At 41.9% G+C, this 23,358-nt stretch overlaps 1 protein-coding gene across 4 annotated transcripts in view; it reads right to left on the minus strand.

The window, feature by feature from the left end:
- SPATA13 (spermatogenesis associated 13) overlaps window positions 1–23,358 on the minus strand; it is a 47,973-nt gene that overhangs the window by 1,007 nt on the left and 23,608 nt on the right. For 2 of the 4 annotated variants that reach the window (XM_054399909.1, XM_054399936.1), the window contains 8 exons: window positions 13,557–13,693; window positions 12,960–13,139; window positions 11,706–11,891; window positions 8,740–8,919; window positions 7,865–8,097; window positions 5,080–5,209; window positions 4,150–4,522; window positions 390–468 (listed from right to left, as the gene is read on the minus strand). In XM_054399909.1, the coding sequence (XP_054255884.1) occupies window positions 390–468; window positions 4,150–4,522; window positions 5,080–5,209; window positions 7,865–8,097; window positions 8,740–8,919; window positions 11,706–11,891; window positions 12,960–13,139; window positions 13,557–13,693 (1,498 nt within the window). Of the gene's footprint in view, window positions 1–389; window positions 469–4,149; window positions 4,523–5,079; window positions 5,210–7,864; window positions 8,098–8,739; window positions 8,920–11,705; window positions 11,892–12,959; window positions 13,140–13,556; window positions 13,694–15,928; window positions 15,984–23,358 lie in introns of those variants that run through there. The other 2 variants (XM_054399918.1, XM_054399927.1) reach the window with 2 other exon arrangements.

Here is a 23,358-nt window from a genome sequence, read left to right on the forward strand (position 1 = left end):
TTTAACCAAAGCACAGAACTGCTAAAGAAGAATGAGCTGTTTGAGTAAAAGCAAAGGAAGGAGTTAGTAACCTTCATTTCTGCTTTAATCTCTGAATTAACTTTCTTATAGCCTTAAATAAAAAACTTCTCTTTCCTTTTGAGTTTCTTCTCTAATAAAGAGAATACTGACTTGCCCATCTAAAGGAGACTGGGGAGCTGATTTAATGAAGAGTTTACAAAAGCATTGAGATTTGATCTAAAAATACTGGTTAATGGAAATTATTTGAATTCCATGTAAGCCATGAACATTTTTTAAAAGATTGAAGAACTCAACCATAGCCAGATCGTGCTATTTCCTAACACAAAGAACACTCAAACACAGTAAGAATGTAAAGCAACTCTGAACACTCACCTTTCATTTTTCCATGTCTTGACTTACGAGCATTCTGCATGGCTTGTTTCTTCTGGCTTTCTGAGATTTCCATTCCTATGTCAAAGTGTAAAGTAGGGCACTGGTATAAAAATACTGTATCTAATATCTGATTACATTAAATTAAACGAAAAATCAGTAAATTATATTTCAAAGAATTTTGTAAATCTTAATAGTAATATGTATAATTAATCTTAATAATCTTAATAGTAATATGGTAAAATCTTAATAGTAATATGGTTTTAGAAGTATGTTTTATTTTGTCATGTGAATTTAAAGATAGTTTTTCACTAGGATAACAATAGGGACATTAATTTGACTGTAGATTACTGGGAAAAGTTGCTTTCCACTTCCTGTAAATGGCAGGCACTGGAGAACTAACCACAGAAAAAGTTATTTTTATAGATAAGTCCAGATAGCAAGAGATTTTTTAAAAAGTGTAAATTAACACTTTTGAAAGCTACAAGCCACAAAACAACAGATCACAAGTGCAGGTCTCTTTCTTTGTTTCACTCACTCGGAGCTAACCTGGCATAACAAATTGAAGTCATTGGCATTGCAGTAGTACAAAATTGGGTACCTTTCCCTCCACTCAGAGGAGACATAATCTGCCAGGCACCAAAGCAGGCTGTGATGTGGCTGTGGCTGTGGCTGCATCAGACTGCAGCTGGCTGCATCAGACTGTGGGTGGATCCATCACTCCACTTTCTCATGTACTTACTTGCATACTTGTATGACTTACACGATGCTATAGCAAGTGGTCAACCCTGTGCTATTTATTGTCATGCTATAGGTGTATGACTGATGTGTGCTGAGTACAGAGACAGTGACTGGCTCAGTCTGGAGCCCAGGTACAGGGACTCCAGTTTCCCCTCCCTGTGTGCAAGACAGTTAAGATACTTGGATATGTTACATTCCACAAGGAGGTGATAGGGTGCACGTGATGTCACTGATTTCACTCACATGCCCATAAAGAGCATAGAAGTTGGGACTGAAAGGTGTCCTCTTTGGTTCCATTTTGCATCCTCTTGCAATTCCCTATACTTTCAAAATCCTCTTTACTTCTTTACCTTGAACTTCAGAAGTTAGTTCAAATCAGCCTATTAACTTACAACACAATAGCTGTGATTTGGGGGCAGCAGAAGTTTAGGTTAATCTTCAGGGCTTTTTTTTCCTTTGTAGAAACATGGAAACATAAAAAGAAAGCCATTTCATCAACAGAGATCAGACTACTTTGTTAGGGTTACTATTAGTGGTTTGGAGAAGAATTTTTCTGGCTGTGGCCTTTTCTCCCATATATTCATAAAAGCTAAGAAAAGCTAGATATGGTTTGAGGAACAGTGACTCGCACCAAAGCGTCTTTGAAAATAGAAGTAAAATGCCATTTGCAGTTCTGAATTGGAAGAGTATGTATTTGTTTCCTGAGTGGTTAGATTAGAGGCTTTGTGTGAAGTCCAGCAAGATAGCTTACAAAATCAACAAGATAAATTTAAACCTGAGGTTGAGAATATTAGTGCCTTTCCATTGGTTTTGGCTAGAGGAAATGTTCAATTATGCCCCAAAAATGAAATTTTAGAAAAGAAGCAGTCTTCTGGGTAATGGAGGAAACATCCAAGCTACTGTGACTCATAAGGCCAGATGGACATTAGCTGTTACAACTCAACTGTCTTTCCTCTAGTTCATGATACCTGTGCCAAAGCAAGTGCATTGGAATAATGAGTTGTGACATTCGAAAAGCAAGTTTCCAGAAGGCTGGATGTGACGTGGGCAGAAAAGGCTGCACATGCTTGTGTGCCATTGTAAAAAATAGTTTCTAATTATACTGAATTGTCTTCATTATATTGCACAGTCCCTGAAGAGCAGCAAGCACAATGGATCCTCCCTGGCAATCCTTGCGCTCAGCACCATGGGAATTTGTGACACAGCCCTAAATAAGGGTTAGTGCTATTACAACAAATCTCGTTGTTATCGCTGCCACTGCCACCACTGTTAAACTGCTGCACTTTTGAATATAAAACATTGATTTTTATGAGGTCCCAGTAGAATAAATAATGACATTAAGGCTATAGCTGTTTCAATTTGCAGTTTCCTCATTCTTGTGAATTTCTGCAGCAGTGTCACTTAAAAGGAATGGTAATGCCCCACTGCCTGCCCAGGGCAAGCACTATGTGAGCCTCTGAAGTATCCTGACTTACATCATTTAGCTCCCACAACATACTCTCACGGTGTTTCATAAAGCAACTACTGCATAAGGAGGTGTAGATGCAGATTTGAAGAGTGCAGGAATGCTGCTCAGGAAGGACAGGAATGGAAAGTGTTCACATTTTAACTTCTTTTACTCAGTCTTGATCAGAAAAGTGCAGGAGCTGTTATTTATTCTATATCGTCCTTCCACAGGACTACAACTGTTCTCATCGTATGCTTGACGGGGAGGCTTTCTATAACTTTATTGGAGGAGGGATTGTTTGGACATTCGTTGACAGATCATCTGCATTAATTGATTACCTACTTACCACCTTCACCCTTTTGCAGTATCCACTTTGAGTTCTGTTTAGGTCAATTAGGAAAGGCAGCCACCACTGATCCCCATGAGCACAAGATGGCTGAACGAGCTCTACACAGAGCAACTTGTGAAAGCCATCAGTGTGGAGTACAACAGGGTCATCATGTCACACCGTGATGTTCAGCACAGAAGAAGAGTTTGGTGTGAAAAGTTTGGAAAGCTTGACAGAAGATAAGCTGGGGCTGCTTCTTTGTTTACTCAAGACTGGAGGTGATTTGGGTTAATTGCAAGAGCCGGTGCAATACAGAAGAGTTAAACCTGGTTTTAGAATTCTTCACCTTATGAACTACCTACAATACATATGGAGGAAGCCTTATTTTTGTCATATTAACAATATCAAACAAGAGAAGGCCACTAAGATCAAAAGGTTTCTATTTGTAATCTTGGGGTTATTCCTGCCTTGCTGTTCTTCTGATTTGGTGTTTTAAATGAACAAGGAATATGAGATTTGGCATCTTGTTTAAATGTTAATAATTTCTGAGTTTTTCCACTCAGCTGCACTTCCAATTTTAACCTGCTGTCATGCAAAGCCTAGGCCTGGCAAGTGTTATAAAAAGGAGTTCTCATGCAGTCAACACACACAGCTGCACTAATATTTTCATTACTTATTTGAGAATATGGAAGTTTTTTCTTATTAGTGTTGCTGTCTTCTTCGTGCATGTTTTACAAATGGAATTTTGCTGGAGCTTTTGTCACTGATCTTAAAGGAAGTCTGAAACTATGGAAAAACAGCAATCCTAAATGTACATTCACACAGAAGACAGTGTCCTTGGAGTGTCCCACAGACTACGGGTCTAAAGCTGATCCTAGCATTTGCTGCCTTTTTTCCCTGCTCACTCAAGGTTAGGCTTCATTTCTCTTTTTATTATTGATTGGTCTTTATGAATTGCATCTTGTCATATCTCATATCTCATTCTGCTCCATTAAACACCAGCATTACATGGGCTACACTGTGCCACAGATGTCACAGCTAACCGCCCTGGACCTTTATCCCACAGTGACATGGCAAACACACCCGAACAGGCTTCACTTATATAGCTAAAGGTCATGTTGGGTAAGAAAATACCAAAGCCAGAAGACTGAGTGCACATCTGCCCAAAGCATAAAGAAGTGTAAAAGCAAGCACGTTCACCTTTGTTTTTACCACCTTTTAGAGAGAAAATCCTTCTACTCACCCATCTCCTTGTCTTCCTGAACTCTTCTTCTTTCACTTTCACATGCCTCCATCCATCTCTTTTTATCCTCCTGTTTTTTTGCACAGAATAAATGAATCTCTTCTGTTGCTCTGTTTATTATCTTAAAAGCATTCTTGATATTAATGTTAAAGTCTTTGTCTCTGCCATCTTCAGTGTCCACAATTTTCATCTCATCCATGTCAATACGATCCTTATAATACAGGATGTCCCTTCTTAGTAAGTCCTTCTTGCAGAACACAAGCTGATGGTCAAAAAGGAAGAAAGTCCTCTGCTGGCTTTTGCCTTGCTTTGATATTTTGGTCAGTTCTCCTGAATGGATCAGTTCTGAACTTCGGGCTAACACATCTGGTCCCTAAGAAGACAAATGTAGATATGTAGTAAGTAAATAATATTTTAAGATCTTTCTGTGTGCCTAACCAGTTTTATAATCAAGTCTTAAGTTCATTTGGGTTTTTGTGTATTTTTGTTACTAGATTTGAAATTGTCACAGAATGTAATCTCCATGCAGTCGAACTCAATGAATGTGATTCTGCTCTCCTTTATTTCTGCCTAAATCAGAGGGAGGCTTATTAAAGTCAGTGAAATAGGTTCAAGTTCTGACACAACTACCAAAAGGAGATTCTATAGGTCTAACATTTTTAAAACATCCTTTTTTGTCATCTCAATCCAGTGTCATCTCAAAGAAAAGTGTCCCTGTTAATAGATGCCACTCTTCCTCATTTACAAACAAGGTAATCAGTAACAGAATCACTGCAAATAAAGCAAATGGACTTTTAACTTAGCAGTGTCCAGTTGGAAAGTAGACACCATAAACTACTAACTATGCAGAAAGACATATCCTGGATGTCATAGACAGGACATGAAGTACTGTACACAGTACCTTTGCCCAGGAAAGGGGCAGGCTCTTACCTCCCAGTCTACGATAGAGACTTGCCAACGTGCAATCTTGTCTATGCTTTCTAGTCTTCGTTTTCGCTCATTGATCAGGCATGCTACATTCTTCATAGCCTCATATGCAGCTTTTATGTTGTTGTAGTCACTGTGAAATAAATGTAGGCACTTTTCAAAGATCACCTATGCAATGGATGTGATGCAATCATAAACTGTGACACAGTATTTGAAGTATCAGCTTGTGCTGCCCATTTATCCATCTATTCAGGGTACTTGAGTAAGAGAAACCTGATTCTCAGCTATCCTGACCCTTTCACAAAGTCCGTACTGCTAGGCTTTGCAAATAACTGGTAGAAGAAGGAAGAGGAGGCAAATTAACTGCAGTACTGTCTCTACTGAAAACAATGGTAATATTCCCATTGACCTCGGTGATACTTATATTTCAGCAAAATAATTTGTTTTAAAGTGAGATTTTTGTAGGATTCTATTGGGAAGGGCATTCCTATAATCAGTTTTAACAACTGTATTTTTAATGTCCTGTTTCCAATGGCTGTGTCAGTGAATGCAAACAAAGAACGCTATATGGACAGAAAAAAGTATCCAAAGCAACCTGAAACCCTGAAACAGGGTGAGCAAAGGACCAAGAATGCAGTACTAGAGAGGAATTAAAGGAGACAATGCTGACAAAGTGGAACAAGTCTTGAGAGATAAGACTTTCCCCAGCCTGCTCCAGGTCAAATGCAAGCCTCCTGCCCTTCTTCCATTGGTCTGCTCCCCTCCTTCTTTTCCCTGACCTTCTCTGCATACTTATGAATCACTGCACTCTGTAGGCAGGTTTTTGTTCCCCTTTGTCCTTCACCCTCCTCAAATAGTCTCTGAGAAGAGAGAAGGAAAGAGATGTATTTCTTGCCTTAGAGTCCCAGCAGATCAGCTGCCTTCTCTCCTTTATCAGAACACCTCTTGCAGAAAAGGGAGCCAGAAGTAGAAAACAGCACAAGCCAGAAATAAACCCTGCAAAGGGGTCAACCTTGCTGCCCTTTTTATCTGCTTCTGTCTCAGTTCCTATTTTCATCAGCTGCTGCTGATAGATGCACTTCCCTTCTAAATCTGCGCCTTGCTCTCCTGTCTATATCTGTGGAAATTCTTCTCTGTCACACTACATACAAAAAGTGAGAATAACAATAACAGGATCCCACTAACAGCAGGGAGATATCATACAGGGTGACTGCATGACATCCATGCTGCTACTCTTGCCCTTCCTTATCTCAGTTCCTTCTTTCTCTGTTAGTGTGTACATCATTCCACACTTGCTGCATAAGCAGGCTGTGCATGTCAGATCTTCAGACTTTTATGAATACAAAACAAAAAGCTACCAAAAAAAAGCTCATCTGGCTGGAGCATTACCAAGGCTCTATGTGGGTGTAAGTCTGCCTGTTTGTGAGCATCTCTGTACACTGGGTGCCTGTTTGTGCTTGTAGGCATCTCTGGATTCTGTATTACAGAAAAGGAAAACAGGTACTATGGGTGAAAGGTGGTAAGACCTTGCTGTCACTTCTTCTGCAGGTTTAATAGCTCACAGAATGATCTTCTAAAATTAGCAGCAGTGAAAGAGGTACTTGCATTAGTAATTGTTCTTGCAGGACTTCCCAGGTAGCCACAGAACTAGATGGAGGTGTTTCACTCCTGCATGTCGGTACTTCACATCCCCTATATTTTGCCCCGGCAAAAATCCCACAGTCTCCAAGAAGAGTTTTCTCAAGGTTAAAAAAGTGCAGACTGTGGCCAGGGAAGAATCACCTCAGGCTGTATTTGGACTTCAAGCACAGGGGTCACAATGGAACATTTTTCTTGCAGTTGTACATGGTAAAAAGGTAGACATTTAAAGATAAAATCTGAATTTGGTCAGATTAAATTAGCCATGTGGTATACTAGAAATGCTAATAATCTGCAATTTCATTTATCCCATATGAAAATCTAATATCTAGGTTTTATTGCAAACAAAGGCAGTATTTATTACTAATAACTTTCTAAAAAATATTACTCCCAAACTTGTCCACACTCTGTTTTTTTTCCTAAGGCAACCTTTACCTGTTTTTGCACCCACATTTCTGCAGCTTCTCCCTTTCTTCAGTGTATTTCCTTCTCTTTCATTTCTTTGGCACATGGGCTTCTTCCCTGTTTTACATCCCTCCCTGAATTCTGTTTCGGTACCTTCTTCCTTTCCTCCTCCCTCTTTCACTTATTCCTCATTCTATCTTGAATCCTGTCAGTCCTCTGTACTCCATTTTCAGACACTGTTTTTGTTAATATTTGTGATGGTTTTGAGATGCCTTTCTAGTTAGAAGCTCCAGTCTAAAATGGTCAATGGGAGTTTTGTTGCTCATCTCAAAAGCCTCAGTGCTGTGTCATAGAATCATAGAATCAACCAGGATGGAAGAGACCTCCAAGATCATCCAGTCCAACCTATCACCCAGCTCTATCCAATCAACTAGACCATGGCACTAAGTGCCTCATCCAGTCTTCTCTTGAACATCTCCAGGGACAGCAACTCCACCACCTCCCTGGGCAGCCCATTCCAATGGGCAATCACTCTCTCTGTGAAGAACTTCCTCCTAATATCCAGCCTATACCTCCCCTGGCGCAGCTTGAGACTGTGTCCCCTTGTTCTGCTGCTGGTTGCCTGGGAGAAGAGACCAAACCCCACCTGGCCACAACCTCCCTTCATGTAGTTGTAGACAGTGTCATCCAGAAAGTTGAGGTGTTACTAGTATTATAAGATTAGGGGTTTTTTTCATTCTCTCACCTGTGCTCCTGAGTGGTGTATTTGAGCAATTCTGCAAGCTGCAGAGGGTACTTGCAGATTTTCTGAACGGGTGTGAGAAGAAAACCATCAATGGCAATGTCAATCATCTGCTGAAGCAGGCGACAGGCCTCAAAGAAGTGACGGTATTTGCCCTGCTTCATTAGTTTGGAAAGTTCAATGCAGGCACTGGGATGATTGTTACAATACTCTGAATAAATAGCAAAGCCTTCTTGCTATTAAACAAACAAAAAAAAAAACACACCAAAGTTTTAACAAAAGTATTTGCATATAAAGGAAGAAAGATATTTTTGTACCATCTATCGTATCTAATTAGATCAATTAATCGATTTTCTATGTTGTTTGCAGGCTGATCCAACTTTGAAACTATGCAGAAATCTACTTCGTAACTGTCGAAACTGCATACCTTCTGGTAAAGAGCACAGAAATACAGGCCTCTATTGAGTCAGGATAACCAAACCCACTTTAAGAAGAACTTTTCTTTGGGGAAGACAGCTATAGGCTTAGCAAGTGTCTACCATGAACTCACAGCCTCCTTCCCCTTATTTTCTTTAAAAAGTTTTTGCATGCCCAATATGAGATCACTGCAAAATAATCCAGCTCCTCTGTGGTTAATACAGTTTTGAAAAGGACATTTAAAATTGTGTACAAAGTTACATATGTGCTAAAGATGAGGAGAAACCAAAAACATTTAAATAATTAGTTAATTAAATAATTTTACATTCTAAGGTGCTATCTATACATAATTAAGCATTTGATAAGTGTTTTTTACTAAAATCCCGTCCTAACATGGCAACTCAGCATTTTCATATCACATTTTGCTAATTTCATAAATAAAAGTGGTCTTTGCTACATACATGCTGAAGAAAACACGACCCTATTTCACTTAGATGAGGTTCCTCTTTGTTGTACTGTTTCTCAAGGTCCTTCAGAAACTTCCTTTGGAACTTGTAAATATCTTCAATATTTCCAAAAATGGTGCTTAGCTGAGCTGTGGTGAACATTCCTGTATGTTTGCGACACTGACGAATATAACCCTGGAAATGAAATTAAAAAAAACCTCTTTAGTCTGAAGATGTGAAAACAGGTTTGGTCCTGACCAAGCACATCTGAGCTGGCAAAACCCCTGTAATCCATGGGCAGGTGAGTGGTTTCCCAGCCACAGACACACACATGGACATGCAATTTGAGATTTGCATCTGAAACATTTACACGTTGATTCTTGCAGTCCATAAATGAGTCAAGGAACCAGAACCTTGTAGTGTGTTGCAAAGCTCATTTGCGTCTCCTTGTTGTGACTCCCTGCCAAGCTGGAGATGTGCCCAGTGTGAGACCCCATCCATGCTACTACTTCAGCTGCTGAGCTATCATAGTATCACAGTATATCAGAGGTTGGAAGGGACCTCAAGAGATCATCAGGTCCAATCCCCCTTCCAGAGCAGGATCACTTAGAGTAGTCCGCACAAGAATGCATCCAGGTGGGTTTTGAAAGTCTCCAGAGAAGGAGACTCCACAACCCCCCTGGGCAGCCTGTTCCAGTGCTCCAGCTTTCTCATAGCAATTTATCTGTGCCATAACAGTTCTTCCCTATGCAGATAAGAATGAACCCTAAACCTTTTAATATAAACCCAATTCCTACCAGGGCTAAAGTACTGGTTCCTCAACCAGTAGTCAAGTATGGGACAGTGTAAGCAAGGGAAGTGAAAAAAGAACATATTACAATGCATTCAGAATGCTGCTGGTGGTGTTGGCAGGAAGTAATAGTATTGGCAAGACTGCATACTAAAATACAAACACTTTTGCATACTTTTTCTCTTTGCTTGTAAGAACATCACAGGGTCCCATTCACTTTATCATATCCACTGTTAAGGAGAAACACAACTGAGCCCTCCAGTTTCAAAATGCCCTCAGAGCAAACGCTGCTCTGCCATCAGTAACCAGCATTAGATCACATCAGCATTCACATAGCTATGAAGCAAGGGTACAATCTAGGACCTCTTAAGGCTGAAACATGCAGCAGCTGCCAGACACGGCCAGCACATCCTCAGGTAGCTGTTCCTCAAAGCTGAGCATGGCAAGGAGGAGTGCAAGGGCTGAATATGTAGGAGGAGCAGCTGTGCTTATGTTCTCGTACCAGTTAGCTGCTAGGTACAGAGGAGTGTGAAGGTTAACTGGTATGATCTGGTTATCTGGTTATCTTTGCTTCACTGCTCTCAGGCAGGTTTCCCCCAAATTGGTTTGTAAAAAGCCTTGCAAGTGCTCCAGTGAGGTTTACCAGGAAGCAACTCTGAATATTGCTTATTGTTATGAATATTCCTGTCTCCTCCACAGCCATCTGCTCTGGGAGCTGTGCAGTTGCAATGCTGCAAGCCAGCTACCACATTTACTAATGTTAGGAGGATAACTGCGACAAGGAAAACTAATTCCTGTGCAGCTCTTGTAATCGGGACTGCAGATGTTTCTTGAATGTAAAATGTTTTTCTGGGTATACTCCAACTTCATGATCCTGACTGCACCAGCAATTCACTTTAGTGTAGAGCTTGCATTTTTTGATTACTATCTGCAGTAGCTCTTCTGGCTTAGTCTGAGTATATTTTCAGCCACATGTCCTGCTTGAACCACCCTACAGATTTCCTCTGAGGAAAGCAGACCATCTCTATGTCATGTGTTGAACATGGAGCATCACTTCTCTACTTGGAAAATGTGTGTGGTACTAAATTCAGAGTTGTTTGATTTTTTAAAAAGGAGGTATGGAATGTATGTATTAGTTATTTATATCAGTTCAAGAATTGATGGGTAAGTAAAATATGAAGTCGTGCCCTAGAGCTTGGCTAATCATGGCAGCAACACAGTTTTGTGTTCAAATTCCATTCTGATCTTTTAGGCACACAGACAAGCTTACTAGCTTAAATAAATGATGAATCTAAATGACAAAACTTACATTTCATGTTTTGATATTAGCCAAATATTTATTTTATTTTTTCCTCTTTTTAAAGTGCATAAAAAAGGGCTGATCTAAAGAAAAGAACCAACCCAAAACCAAAACAAAAAAAAAACACTTTGTTGCCCATGAAAGAATCTAATGATGCGTGGTGGACACGACAAACAGCAAACTAAGGGTACAAAGAATATTTTGGTAGGTTGCTTAGCACCCTTCCAGATGCTAACAACAAATACAAGTCAAATACAGGTCAAGTGTGTCACAGTCCACGTCAGAAAAAGCAAACTTCAGTGAAAAATACTAAGAAGCTTCTTGCCCAAGTGAGGGTACCCAACAAAATTTGAACAAAAAGCAGAAACCCTGCTCCTCCGTTTTATGGTTCAAACAAGCAAGGTAGTTTTAAAACCCCATTAAAGACTTCTTCATAGCTTCCAGCAAAAATCATTGTTGGGGGGAAAAAAAATCTTACACAGCAAACACTCTCTGCAAGTTACTTTTAAAAATTTTTTTTCCCTGAACTTTAATTTATTTTATTAAAGCTACTGTAAGTTTCCTATCTAAGCCCTGAGGTAAAAAGTTCTGCATAAACTGGACTTCCTTCTCTCATTATTATGGAAATAGCAGCCAGATGAGCAAAGCACATTTCCATGTCAAAAGTGGAATGGGGTTTGGTTTGGTTTGGTTTGTTTTTTTTAAGGAACTAGTTCCTTGTGGCAGTCTGCAGAGAGGAAAGCCTTAAGAGAACACAAGAAGGATCTGACTGACAGCCTCAGAAGTGCAATTTGGAATAGTTTGATATGAGAAACCACTTCAGCTCTGAACTTATGTGGGATGTTTTGTTCATATTAGGTCATCAGAATGCCCTCAGGTTAAAGTATGTACCTCACAGATGTCCTTGAGGTGCTTGATATAGACTCGTTCTGTGTTCATAATTTCCTGTATAACATTGGTTCTCATCTGGTCCTTGTTTTCAGCTATTTTCTGACGATGCTTGCTAATATCTGCATCTTGTTCTTCATCCTGGATACTATTACAATTTTCTGGCAGTTCTTCCTGATTAACTCGCAGCTGCAGCCAGAACAAACAAAGCAAGTTAGAGGAGAGTAGCAAACTTCTACAAAATGTGATAAAACAGTTACAAACTTCTTACAATTAAGAGAGAACTTGCTACAGAAATGTTGACATTCTTACCTTTTAGAGGGGAGTCCACAACCAGATTTATCTCATTCTACCCACAGCATATTCAAATAAAGTGTTGAGATTTCTGTCTGGTTAAATACATGGCTGTTTACTCACAGTATCTGAGAGATACCATGTTGTGTTGCCTGTGCATTTTTCAGACTTAAGCTTACTTCTAACCCTTACTAACAGTTTAAGTGCTATTTTGGCCAGCCCAGCACACAGGCAAAAATTACAAGCACAGAAAACTCACTTTTCAACAGTTTCCCTCTGCCCCACTTCCCCATCTATATGATGTGGTTAACAGCATCTCCTTTTCCAACTTTTATCTGCTTTCCCATTTTTGGCTGGAGATCTAGAAAAGGAAAGGCAGGAACTGTCTCTTGCATGTAATACTTCATACAGTGTAGCCCAAGCTTCACTACAGGCTCTCAGAAAGTACTTTCACTTCCAAACCTTGTTCAATTCTATAGAATTCAAGAGTTACTCTGCTATTAATCTGGCTGAGTTCTGAATGGGGACTTCAGACTGTGAACCAGATTCCTATACAATGTCATGATAATAAATTAAGACCTATTTTACAAAGAAATCTCTGCAGTATAGCTTTCTCCACTTCCTTCATGAAGACTGCTTCATCCTCTCTCTGTATACACTGATTGCTCCTAGTTGAGCTTCGTGCTGCCCTCATTTCTGCTTGAGAAATTCCCTTAGTTACAAAAGGACCACATAAAAGAAGAAGCCAGAGAAAAAGGCGTTAAAGGAGTTAAGGGATATTGGGGTGTGACTCTCTATTGCTTTTTCCCTTGTGAAGCCATTAGGAGTTATGTCACTGATGTTCAGATACAAAGATGCTGAGAATCACACCCTTCACTTAAATGTAATGCCATGACCATTGCTGTGGTCCTCTGCTAGGAATCTTATATGAATGGTTCGAAAGCAAGCGAGTTAGCTACTCACCCTGACAAAGCTAGCTGGAAACCAGGCTTCCTTGTCCTCATTTCTTCCCCACCACCAGTCCTTGTTGGAAGCTTCTAGAACTCTAATGACATCTCCAGCTTTGAAGCCCAGCTCTTGATCATCCATAGTCACATGGTCCCAGAGAGCTTCTGCATAGACAATGCTGCCATCGCTTATCAGCTGAGATGGGAAGAAAATGAAGTTGTGAAGGACAGATAAATAATGAACAGCTTGTAAATTACTAAAAGATCAAAATACCTCACTAGAGAGCCCATGATTACTCCTACTACAGGATAAAACTAATATTCTGGATTTTCAGAATTTTGTGTGTGTGTTTATTACTGAGAACAATCAGAGTCCTACTCCAGAGCAGCTACATAGGCTAATGATTTACACTCCCAATGAGGTACCAGTCTTTGTGCTCTTCCCTTGGCATCTGCTCATGGGCCCTGCCAGAGACAAGACACCATGACTGATGGGTTCTTTGCTATGTTGCCTACTTCTATTGCACTTTTTATTAACATGAAACCTCAGACCTGTGGATAACAGACACCCCCCACTCCCGTTGTTACAGCAACGCAAGGCCCAGGCCATTACCTCATTAATTGCTAGCTGTTCCCCTCCAGGCTGCAGGTACCTGGGAGTGGCTTGGCAGAGCTCCTCGTAACTGTAATCTTCCTCACTGCCATTATCATCCACTAAGGCTGAAGATTCAGTCCCACCATCTGGAGCAACTAAAACAAAGGTGCAACAGCTGTTTGCTTCATCATTTTTATGATTAAGAAGAAAAAAACCCAGACAACAAACAACAATGCAAAAGGAATCACTAAGAAGTTGCCTTTGTTGTCACTAATATAACAATAACAGCAGAAAAGAAGGGCAGCAGAGCTCTCAGGAAAAATCACTTTTCCACCATTCAACTCTTTTGACTCTTCTTTGGAATTTTCTCCTGTAGCAGCTGATAAAGATTAGAAATTTTAAGTTGTCTTCTTTTTTTTTTTCTTTTTCATGAAAAATAGGATTACAACCAATATTTAATTTTTCACCCAGAGAAAATCTCAAACGCCCTGAATCCATGATGTTTCCCACATGGCAGATGAGAGAGCTCCAATGCGTCATTGGAAGGCAAAGGGGGCTGCTGTCAGCCCCCAGCTGGGTGCCATCACAGCCTCACATGTCACATCCTTTGCAAGGGTGTAACCACCCAACACCTCTGTTCCCACTCACCAGTGAGGGGTGTACAGCCCACAGAATGCAGCCCCTGCTCCGAGCCAGCTGCTGCCACCTCTCCCACATGCCAGGGGAGGCTCCATCAGGACTGAGATACTTACAGGGAGGCTTTAGAGGACAGGGAGTCTAAACTGAGCAGTGTAACTGCCTGAGTTAAAACTTGTTCTGAACGCCCCAAATCCCCCCATAAAAATCTTGGTTTGGGCTTTATCTTACTACACGCCACACAAATCAAGAGAAATGTCATGTACGTGACTGCCACTATGCACATGTAAACCTTCAGTTACTGTGTAGGACTGTGAAGCTCAGGGGGGTCAATCTTGTGGTGATCATCTCTGTACTGTCAGATAAATAGGACTAGGGACTGATATGAGTACCAAGCAATACTCACTGACTCACATTGACACTGCTCAGTGACAGACCTTTTCAGAGGAGGTTTGCTTTTGAAAGCCAGCTGTAATGTTCAAACAGATCAGGAAATAAGCTAATGCTCAAGAAGCATTGTGACCATGTTAATTTATCCTTAAAGATTTATTCCTATGGCAGGCCTAATCTAGGGATTCTGAAGATCATACAGTGATCAAAAATTAAAAAAAAAAATTAAAAAATCTGAATGGGCTGCTAGCATTAAACTCCTTTTCTAATGGTTTCTGTGTCCCACATAAGTTTCATGCAGTCTACAGAGCATCTCTCTCACTCCAGAGAGCCTGGAAAGGGATGTATAAGTGGAGTCATTTAACCTTTCCCTTCTAAGCAGGAGCAAGGCTGAGCAACAGGGCTCTGCCCCTACCTCTCCTCTGCTCTGCTTCAAGCCTGAATATTGCCTGCCTGTCGAGCTCTGGGCTCCACATGGGTGAGAGTCACAAAGAGATGACTTCTGGCTTTACTCCACAAACCTACACAACTAACAGGCGTGCCATTGCCTACCCATTATTCAACTGATAGGAAGAAACATTCCAACTCTCTTGTTATGGGTGTTCATACCATCACTAGCATCTTCTGTCATTTGGGTGTTAATTTGCATGAGATCTACTTCCCAGCATTTTAAATATATAAGTACATTAATGGTATCATCTGCCTAACCAGGGAGGATGTAGAATCCCTACTTTTTTAAAGGATTTTTTTCCTTATAGAATCATAAATCTGAGCACTGGTAAACTCTTAAAACAGACCTTGTGAAACTCACTGAGACTGCTTTATTTTTTAGAAGTCTGCAAATAAATAATAAACTCTCTCGATTTTTTAGCTTATAAAGCACCACTAAAAAAAAAAATACTCCTTTATAGATCATCACTGTACTGTCAGTACTGCCTGTTGGTTTGTTTCAGTAACAACGACACATCAAAATAACCTAATTCATTTGGCTCCAGATGAAAAATGACTGATCTGGGGACCGATAACTGTTCATTATTCTGTACCAAATCAACAAGCTCACATTGTCTTCGTAGTTAGACTCAAGCAAAAACCAGTTGCTTGTATTTTGCATCTATTCCTCTATTGTTTATAGACAGAAATATCAGAGGTGGGGGTGGGCTTTCCTGATCACACCAACGGGATGCAAAAGCTTAGGAGCCAGCGTGGGGTTGATTCTCATCTCGTAGCAGTTTTGTCACTAGTGTAAGGCAGCAGGCTACCATGGATGACACGGTATAGGTGTGATCAGAATCAGGCCCCCTGACTGCCAGTTCAATCTTTTTAAAAACACTGTAAAAGAGAGAGTATGTTCTACTCACACGCACCCATCTGAAGGCTCTCCAGACTCCAAAATCGTGCCATTCCCCCCCTGGCTACCATGCTGCTGTCAGACTCGACTCCAGGGCACGGGTTTGACCCCTAACAGGTGATGCTCGGTCCTGAAGGGCTGGCGGAGGATCACAAAAGGCTCTGAGCTACCCGCAGTGTGAAGAACCAGCCTGTTTGCTGCCTTCAGCTCCCGGCTGCGCCTCGGAGGCTGAGCCTGGCTGGGAACTGCCAGCAGCGTGCGCTCAGCCTGGCCACCGCCAGCTCCTGGCTTGCTGACATCATGGGGTGCCCTTAGGGAGGAAGTTCCAGAAAAGAAACAAAAACCTGGCTGCCTGGCCCTGGCCACGCTGTGCCTGCAGCCACCCAGACCGCTCCCAAAGTGCCTGAGCGTCTCGAACACAGCAAGCCAAGGAGTACATTTGTTTTTCATTAAAGCTGCTTAATGCAATTTCAATCTATATTCAAATGCTGCAATTCAAAGGGAAAGACTATTTGGATGGGAGCTGGGAGTTGCTTGTATTACAACACTGTTCAGAGTATCGGTGTGTCTGTGTTACATTATACTGGTTAAAATTCTAGTAGAAGCAAACAACGAAGGTATTTTTTGCACAGCTATTAAGACTTCTCTTGCTTCACAGGCAAATGCTGTATCATTATTTAGGGCATAAGCAGCTCAAGTGTTAAGGCTGCAGCAGACTGCTCCCAGGAAAGAGGGGAGGATGAAAACATTTTCTCAAAGTAATAACTTAATTCAGTTGCTCCAGAAAATAGGGAATGAAGCAAGAAAGCATGCCAATAGTCCAGCTTTAACTGGGAATGACCCAGTACAACCTCATTCATTCACCATGGGCCAATATTTACCACCTGTATTTACCACCTTTACATCTTTGTGGTTCTACAGTGAAGCTGGATCAGTTTCTACACTGAAAGGAGAGGCAGGAGCTGCTCCCATCAGCACAGTGCAAAGCCTGCTGCAAGCTGCTCTTGTACAAAGCACTATGTTTAGGATTTGGAAAACTCTATAATCTTTATAGCTTATTCTTTACCTGCAAACCCTGTTGCTCAGCTGAGCCTGTCCTTTAACTGGGACTGCAACCTCCAGAGATGTGTTCACAAAGCCCTGGAGGCGTTTCTGCACACAGCAACCTCTCAACACCCACTGAAATCACATGGTTTTCCCTAGCACTGCGTCAGACAAGGGAAGAAAAGGCCAAACATCGCCCTGCAATATTAATGGCATCTTCCTACAAAACTCTGGATTGTGCTGCACTGCACAGGAGACTGATAGGAATTCTCTTCTGAATCCCCAAACACACCTAACATTTCTTGCTGCAAGGATACTTGTTGGGAGAGTACAATAAAAACAGGCTACTGAATCACAGAATCACAGAAACGTTCAGGTTGGAAAGGACCCTCAGGATCACCAAGTCCAATTGATAACCCTACTCTACAAGGTTCACCCCTAAACCATATCCCCAAGCACCACATCCAAACAGCCCTTAAACACATCCAGGGTTGGCAACTCAACCACCTTCCTGGGCAGCCCATTCCAATGCCTGACCACTCTCCATGAAAAAAAATTTCCTAATGTTTATACACAGCCCCACACATTTTTCTAGACACAAGTCTTTAAGAACAAACAAACCAGCAATGAGAAGTGATGCTGAAGTGCTGGTGGTCCTGGGACCCACAAGTGAAGGCTTCATGCTTTAATCAGCCAGGGCAGAGCACAAGCTCTCTATGTTAAACCCCTATATCTGCATGGCAAAACCTGCTGAACTGCCAAAGGAAAATAAGATCAAACCCCACACAGTTCTTCCAAATGATACATTAAAAGCTATCTCTTAAAAAGTCATTTGGTTTGATTCTTGCAGAGAGGAACTCTTGTGCTTTTGCCTGATGACTAACACAGTGCCACCGTGGGATGCTGCCTGGGGAGGGAGGGTGGATCTGTTCTCTCTCCTCTGCACAGGCGTTTCTAGCAACTGTGCAGCCACAAACTGAACCACCACAAAAGTACTCGTTTAGGGTGAGCTGGTGGTGGGTTTGTTTCCTTGCAGGATCAGCCAGGGACAGGAGGAGGCACCGGCTGTCCTTTGTAGTGGCAGTCCACAGTGACCCTGCCCAAATGCATACTGAGCTGGCTTACCCACTACACAGGGCACTCTGAAAAGGCTGTGGGTAGCACATACTAAAATACTAAAAATACAGAGAGTTTACTTGCTTTGAGAAAAATCTAGTTCTAGATATCCCTCTGGGTAGATACCCTGGGGTAGACCAAAGGTCCCTCCCACCCACTGTTCTGACAGCATCCAAGCAGCAGATGCCCAGAGAGGAACATAAAAATAGATGAGGCATGTAATGGCTTTATTCTGATGCACTTTCCTAAATTCCAGCTATCTGCAATCAGAGTCAAACCTCTCTTGGGGCAGCAGTGATATATCTGAGTTTAATGAACTGAATTTTTCAAACCACTTTCTGAATTGCTGTAAACTTTTGAGAATGTGAAATGTCATGTACAGCAATTAGTGTTTTTTATTAGTTTTTATTATTACTTTGTAGACTGCGAAAACTATCTTTTCTTTTGAACTTGCTATCTGATGATTTCATTTGGTGCCCTTTAGTTCTTACACTATTGGAAACAATAACTACTGATCTGTTCATTTTTCCTGTGCCAATCAGACTTCTATTCCCCTATTATGCCTTTTTTTCAAGTTGCAGAGCCCTAACCAGGTTAATCATTCCTCACACAGGCACTGAGTAAGTTTCCTTGTCCTTTTGTCTTTCTCTGTATCGTCCCCTGTGAAAAATGCTTTTTGAGGTGGAAATGAACGGGGAGATGCCCCCCACATGCTACCCCAGTGGAACAATTGGACTTTCTGTTTTGTTCTCTATTCTATTCCTACAAATTCCCACTCTTTTATTTACTGTTTTGACTGTTACTATGCACTGAACTGACATTTTAGGATTGTGAGGTCTCTTCCTGAATGGCAATATCCAGCTCAAAGTCCATCCTTCTGCAAGCATACTGGTTCATGTTTCTCCATGCATGCACTATCTTGCATTTATCAGCACCCAATTCACCTGCTGCCAGTGCAGTGCATTGTGTCTCGGTACTGTGACCTCCTTCTGCAACTCCTTTCTAGCAGCTTATGCACTTACTACCATGAATAATTTAGCACACAAACAAGAATTATAATTTTGTACTGTACCTCCCTTCCCACATTATTTCTGAAAACATTGAACATCTGATTCCACTCAGGAGCTCTCTCCTTAAGAAAACCAACTGCTTTCCTCCTCTTACTCAGTGCTTACTCAATTGTTTAAGCATGGGAGGATCCTCCCTCTTATCCCAGCCCCCTATTAAGAAATATTTGTAAGAGATCTTTACAGAGGCCTTTTGGAGATCCAAGTATACCTACTGTATATCTATTGAAGCCCCTTAGTCATATCCTCAGAATTTTTTTTCAGAAAACCTAATCCATTTGTGGGGCACAGCTTTCCTCTACATAGGGCACATAGAATCTTCATCATCTACCAGTCTGCTGATGTTACTCTCTCCAAGTCCTAAATATATTCTTTATATACGATGCATTTTATTACATCAGACTCACTGGTCTGGTGTTCACTGGATCCTTCCTGATACTTCTTTATAAATTGTTATCCCATTGCTGCTGCCTTCTTTGTACTGAGGCAATTTTTGAGGAATGAATTCCATGCTGAGGCGGTAGCTCAGCAATTCAATTCTTAAATCATGAGATCATAGAATGGTTTGGGTTGCAAGGGACCTTAAAGATTGTCTAGCTCCAACCCCCTGCCATAGATAGGGATGCCTCCTACTAGACCAGGTTGCTTAAAGCTGCATCCAACTTGCCTTTAAACTCTTCCAGGGTTGGATCCTGCACAACTTCTCTGGGCAACCTGTACCAGTACCTCACCACCCTTGTAGGGAAGAATTTCTTCAGCATGTCTAATCTAGATCTAGCTTCTTCCAGTTTGAAGCCATTACCCTTTGTCAATTCCTGGCTCCGAGCCTGATGTTACTGGCAGCACTTCAGGTTTTTCAGTCACAAGTTGGTATACAACACACCAGGCCTGCTGGCAACAGATGGGATACACCTGTCTCAGAGAGGGAAAAAGATCCTGGGGCAAGAATTAACAGGACTCACTGAAAGAGCTTTAAACTGGATTGAAAGGGGGAAGGGGATATAACTGGGCCTGCTAGAGATATGCCCAGAGGAAGCATGCCAGTATTTGCAGGATGGGGTACTTGTGAGGACCACTGTTCCAGTCTCTGTGATTCTGTAATCTCAGTGGAGGTAGAGACTAGAGATACGTGGAGCAGCAAAGATGCAAAGGTTATTGATGTGTTAGAAACCATGGAAACACCTGAGAATGATCAGGTAGGAAGAATTAGGCCTTCCACCTACAAAAAAGTGCTGGGAAAGTTAACCTGGCTGAAGTCCATCTACACTAATGCACATAGCATGGGCAACAAACAAGAGGAGTGTTAGGCTGATGTCTAGGAAATTTTCCACAGATTAAGTAGAACATAAATAAATTACTGCTGGATGCACAAGAAAATAATGATAAGGTCCCATTAGTCTGATAAGCTAACATAAAGTTAGTTGTATAAATGAACTTTTCCTCTTTCTCCACTTCTTTTCACTCTAGCAGATGCTAGCTGGTCCTTTTGCTTGACTGTTGCTGACCTTGGCTGCGTTCTTGTTGTAGCTAAATACTAATAAGCTACTCTCTGCTTTTCTCTTGTCCCTTGTATAGGGTGGCGGAAGGGAGCGGAGAGGGGGAAGCTGTTGGTAACTCCCTGGTTTTGTCCAGGGGAGTTCTTGTGTTGTTTATAAATTGTAAATACATGTAAAAATTGTATATTTTGTACCTATTCATGGCATTTCATATTTCTAGATTGTAATTTTGCTTGTAAATACAGCTTCATTTGCTTCCACCTGAGCTGGCCTGGCAATTTTATTCTGGGGGGTAATTTCAACCCACCACAAGAAGCTAGAAGCCATGGTGCCACAGAAAAACTATGGTATAGAAGCTCTCACATGACTGCAGTGGTGCAATCAATGGCTACAAGCTCTTCAGAAGGGATAGACAAACGAAGAGAGGTGGTGGGGTGGCCCTGTATGTTAGGAACTGTTAGGAACGTTTAGCACATTCTAATAGTGACAATACAGTTGAGTGTCAATGGCTCAGAATGAGGGGGAAGGACAACAAGGCAGATACTGTTGTAGGAGTCTGTTGTAGACCACCCAATCAGGACAGAGAGGCAGATGAAATATTTCTATAAGCAGCTGGGTGAAGTCTTGTGATCACTCACCCTTGTTCTTGTGGGGAACTTCAAATTCCCAGATGTCTGCTGGAAGAACTACGCAACAGAGAGGGAACAGTCCTGGAGGTTCCTAGAGTGTGTCAATGATAACTTTTTTATGCAGCTGATGAACAAATCTACCAGGAAAGGCACCCTGCTGGACCTGCTCTTTGTGAACAGAGATGGACTGGATGATGTGGTGGTTGGAGGGTTAGGGTTAGGGTTAGGGCACAACATGAAATTATTGAATTCTTTATTCTTAGAGAGGCTGGGGAGTGGGGAGAGTTGTGCAGCACTGACACATGGGACTTCCAAAGGTCAGACTTTGACTTGTTTAGGAGACTGCTCGACAGAGTCCCCTGGGAGGCAGTCCTGAAGAGCAAAGGAGTCCAGGAAGGCTGGACGCTCTTCAAGAAGGAAGTCTTAAAGGTGCAGGAGCAGACCATTCACGTGGGCTGTTAAGATGCACCAGGGGCAAAGAAGGAAGTAGGATCTGGGGAACTACAGGCCTGTGAGTTTGACTTCAGTGCTGGGGAAGCTGATGGAGCAGATCATCCTGAATATCATCACACAGTGCATGCAGGACAACCAGGTGATCAGGGCCAGTCAGCATGGATTTATGAAAGCAGGTCCTGCTTGACTAACCTGATCTCCTTCTATAACATGGTCACCTCTTTAGTGGATGAGAGAAAGGTTGTGGATGTTGTCTATCTGGACTTTAAAGCCTTTGACACCATTTCCCACAGCATTCTCCTGGAGAAATTGGTTGCTCATGGTCTGGATGGGTGGAAACTTCGATAGATCTAAAAAATGGCTGGGTCCAAAGAGTGTTGGTAAATGGAGTTAGATCCAGTTGTTGGCAGTCACAAGTGGTGGTCCCCAGGGCTCAGTACTGGGGCCAGTCCTGTTTAACATCTTTATGAATGAGGGGATGGAGTGCACCCTTAGTAAGTTTACAGATGACACCACACTGGGTGGAAGTGTCGATCTGCGTGAGGGTAGGGAAGGCTCTGCAGAGGGATCTAGACAGACTAGATTGATAGGCCAAGACCAAAGTGTAAATTTCAATAAGGCCAAATGCCAGGTTTTGCACTTTGGCCACAACAACTCCTGGCAGTGCTACAGGCTTGGGGAGGAATGTCTGGAAAGCTGCTCAGCAGAGAGGGACCGGGGGTTATTGATCAACAGCCAGCTGAATATGAGCCAGAAGTGTGCTCAAGTGGCCAAGAAGGCCAGCAGCATCCTGGTCTGTAATAGGAACAGTGTGGCTAGTAGGACTAGTGAAGTGACTGCGCCCTAGTACTTGGCTCTGCCAAGGCTTCACCTTGAACACTGTGTTCAGTTTTGGGCTGCTCACTATAGGAAGGACATTGAGTTGCTGGAGCATGTCCAGAGAAGGGCAACAAAGCTGGTAAAGGGTCTGGAGAACAAGTCTTATGAGGAGTGGCTGAAAGAACTGGGGTTGTTCAGTCTGGAGAAAAGAAGGCTGAGGGGAGACCTTACTGTTCTCTACAGCTGCCTGAAAGGACATTGTAGAGAGCTGGAGGTTGGTCTGTTCAGCCAAGTAAGAAGTGATAGGACAAGTAGAAATGGAGATTTAGATTGGACATTAGGAAGAATTTCATTACTGTAAGGGATATCAGGCTTTGGAACGGCTTGCCCAGGGCAGTGGTGGAGTGCCCATCACTTGATGAAGAGTCCTGTAGACCCAGTGCCTAGGGATATGGTTTAGTCAAGGACTTGTCATTGTTATGTTAATGATTGGATTCAATGATCTTAAAGGTCTGTTCCAATCTAGGCAGTTCTGTGATTCTGTCCTATCCTAAATGCCATTGTAAAAAGTCCTTCTCCCACTCTCCTGCAGGCCCCTTTCAATACTATAAAGTCTTCTTTCAGCCTTCTCTTCTCCAGGATGAACAACCACAACTCTCTGAGCCTGTCTAGGAGGGGTTCTCCAGCCCTTTGATCATCCTCCTGGCCCTCCTCTGGACCTGCTCTAACAGTTACATGTTCTTCTTGTGTTGAGGGCTCCACAATACTCCAGGTGCACTTTCACAAGAGCCAAGCAGAGAGTGAGAATCAACTCCCTTAACC

Source organism: Indicator indicator, chromosome 1 (assembly GCF_027791375.1).
Source record: "Indicator indicator isolate 239-I01 chromosome 1, UM_Iind_1.1, whole genome shotgun sequence".
Classification (NCBI taxonomy): domain Eukaryota; kingdom Metazoa; phylum Chordata; class Aves; order Piciformes; family Indicatoridae; genus Indicator; species Indicator indicator.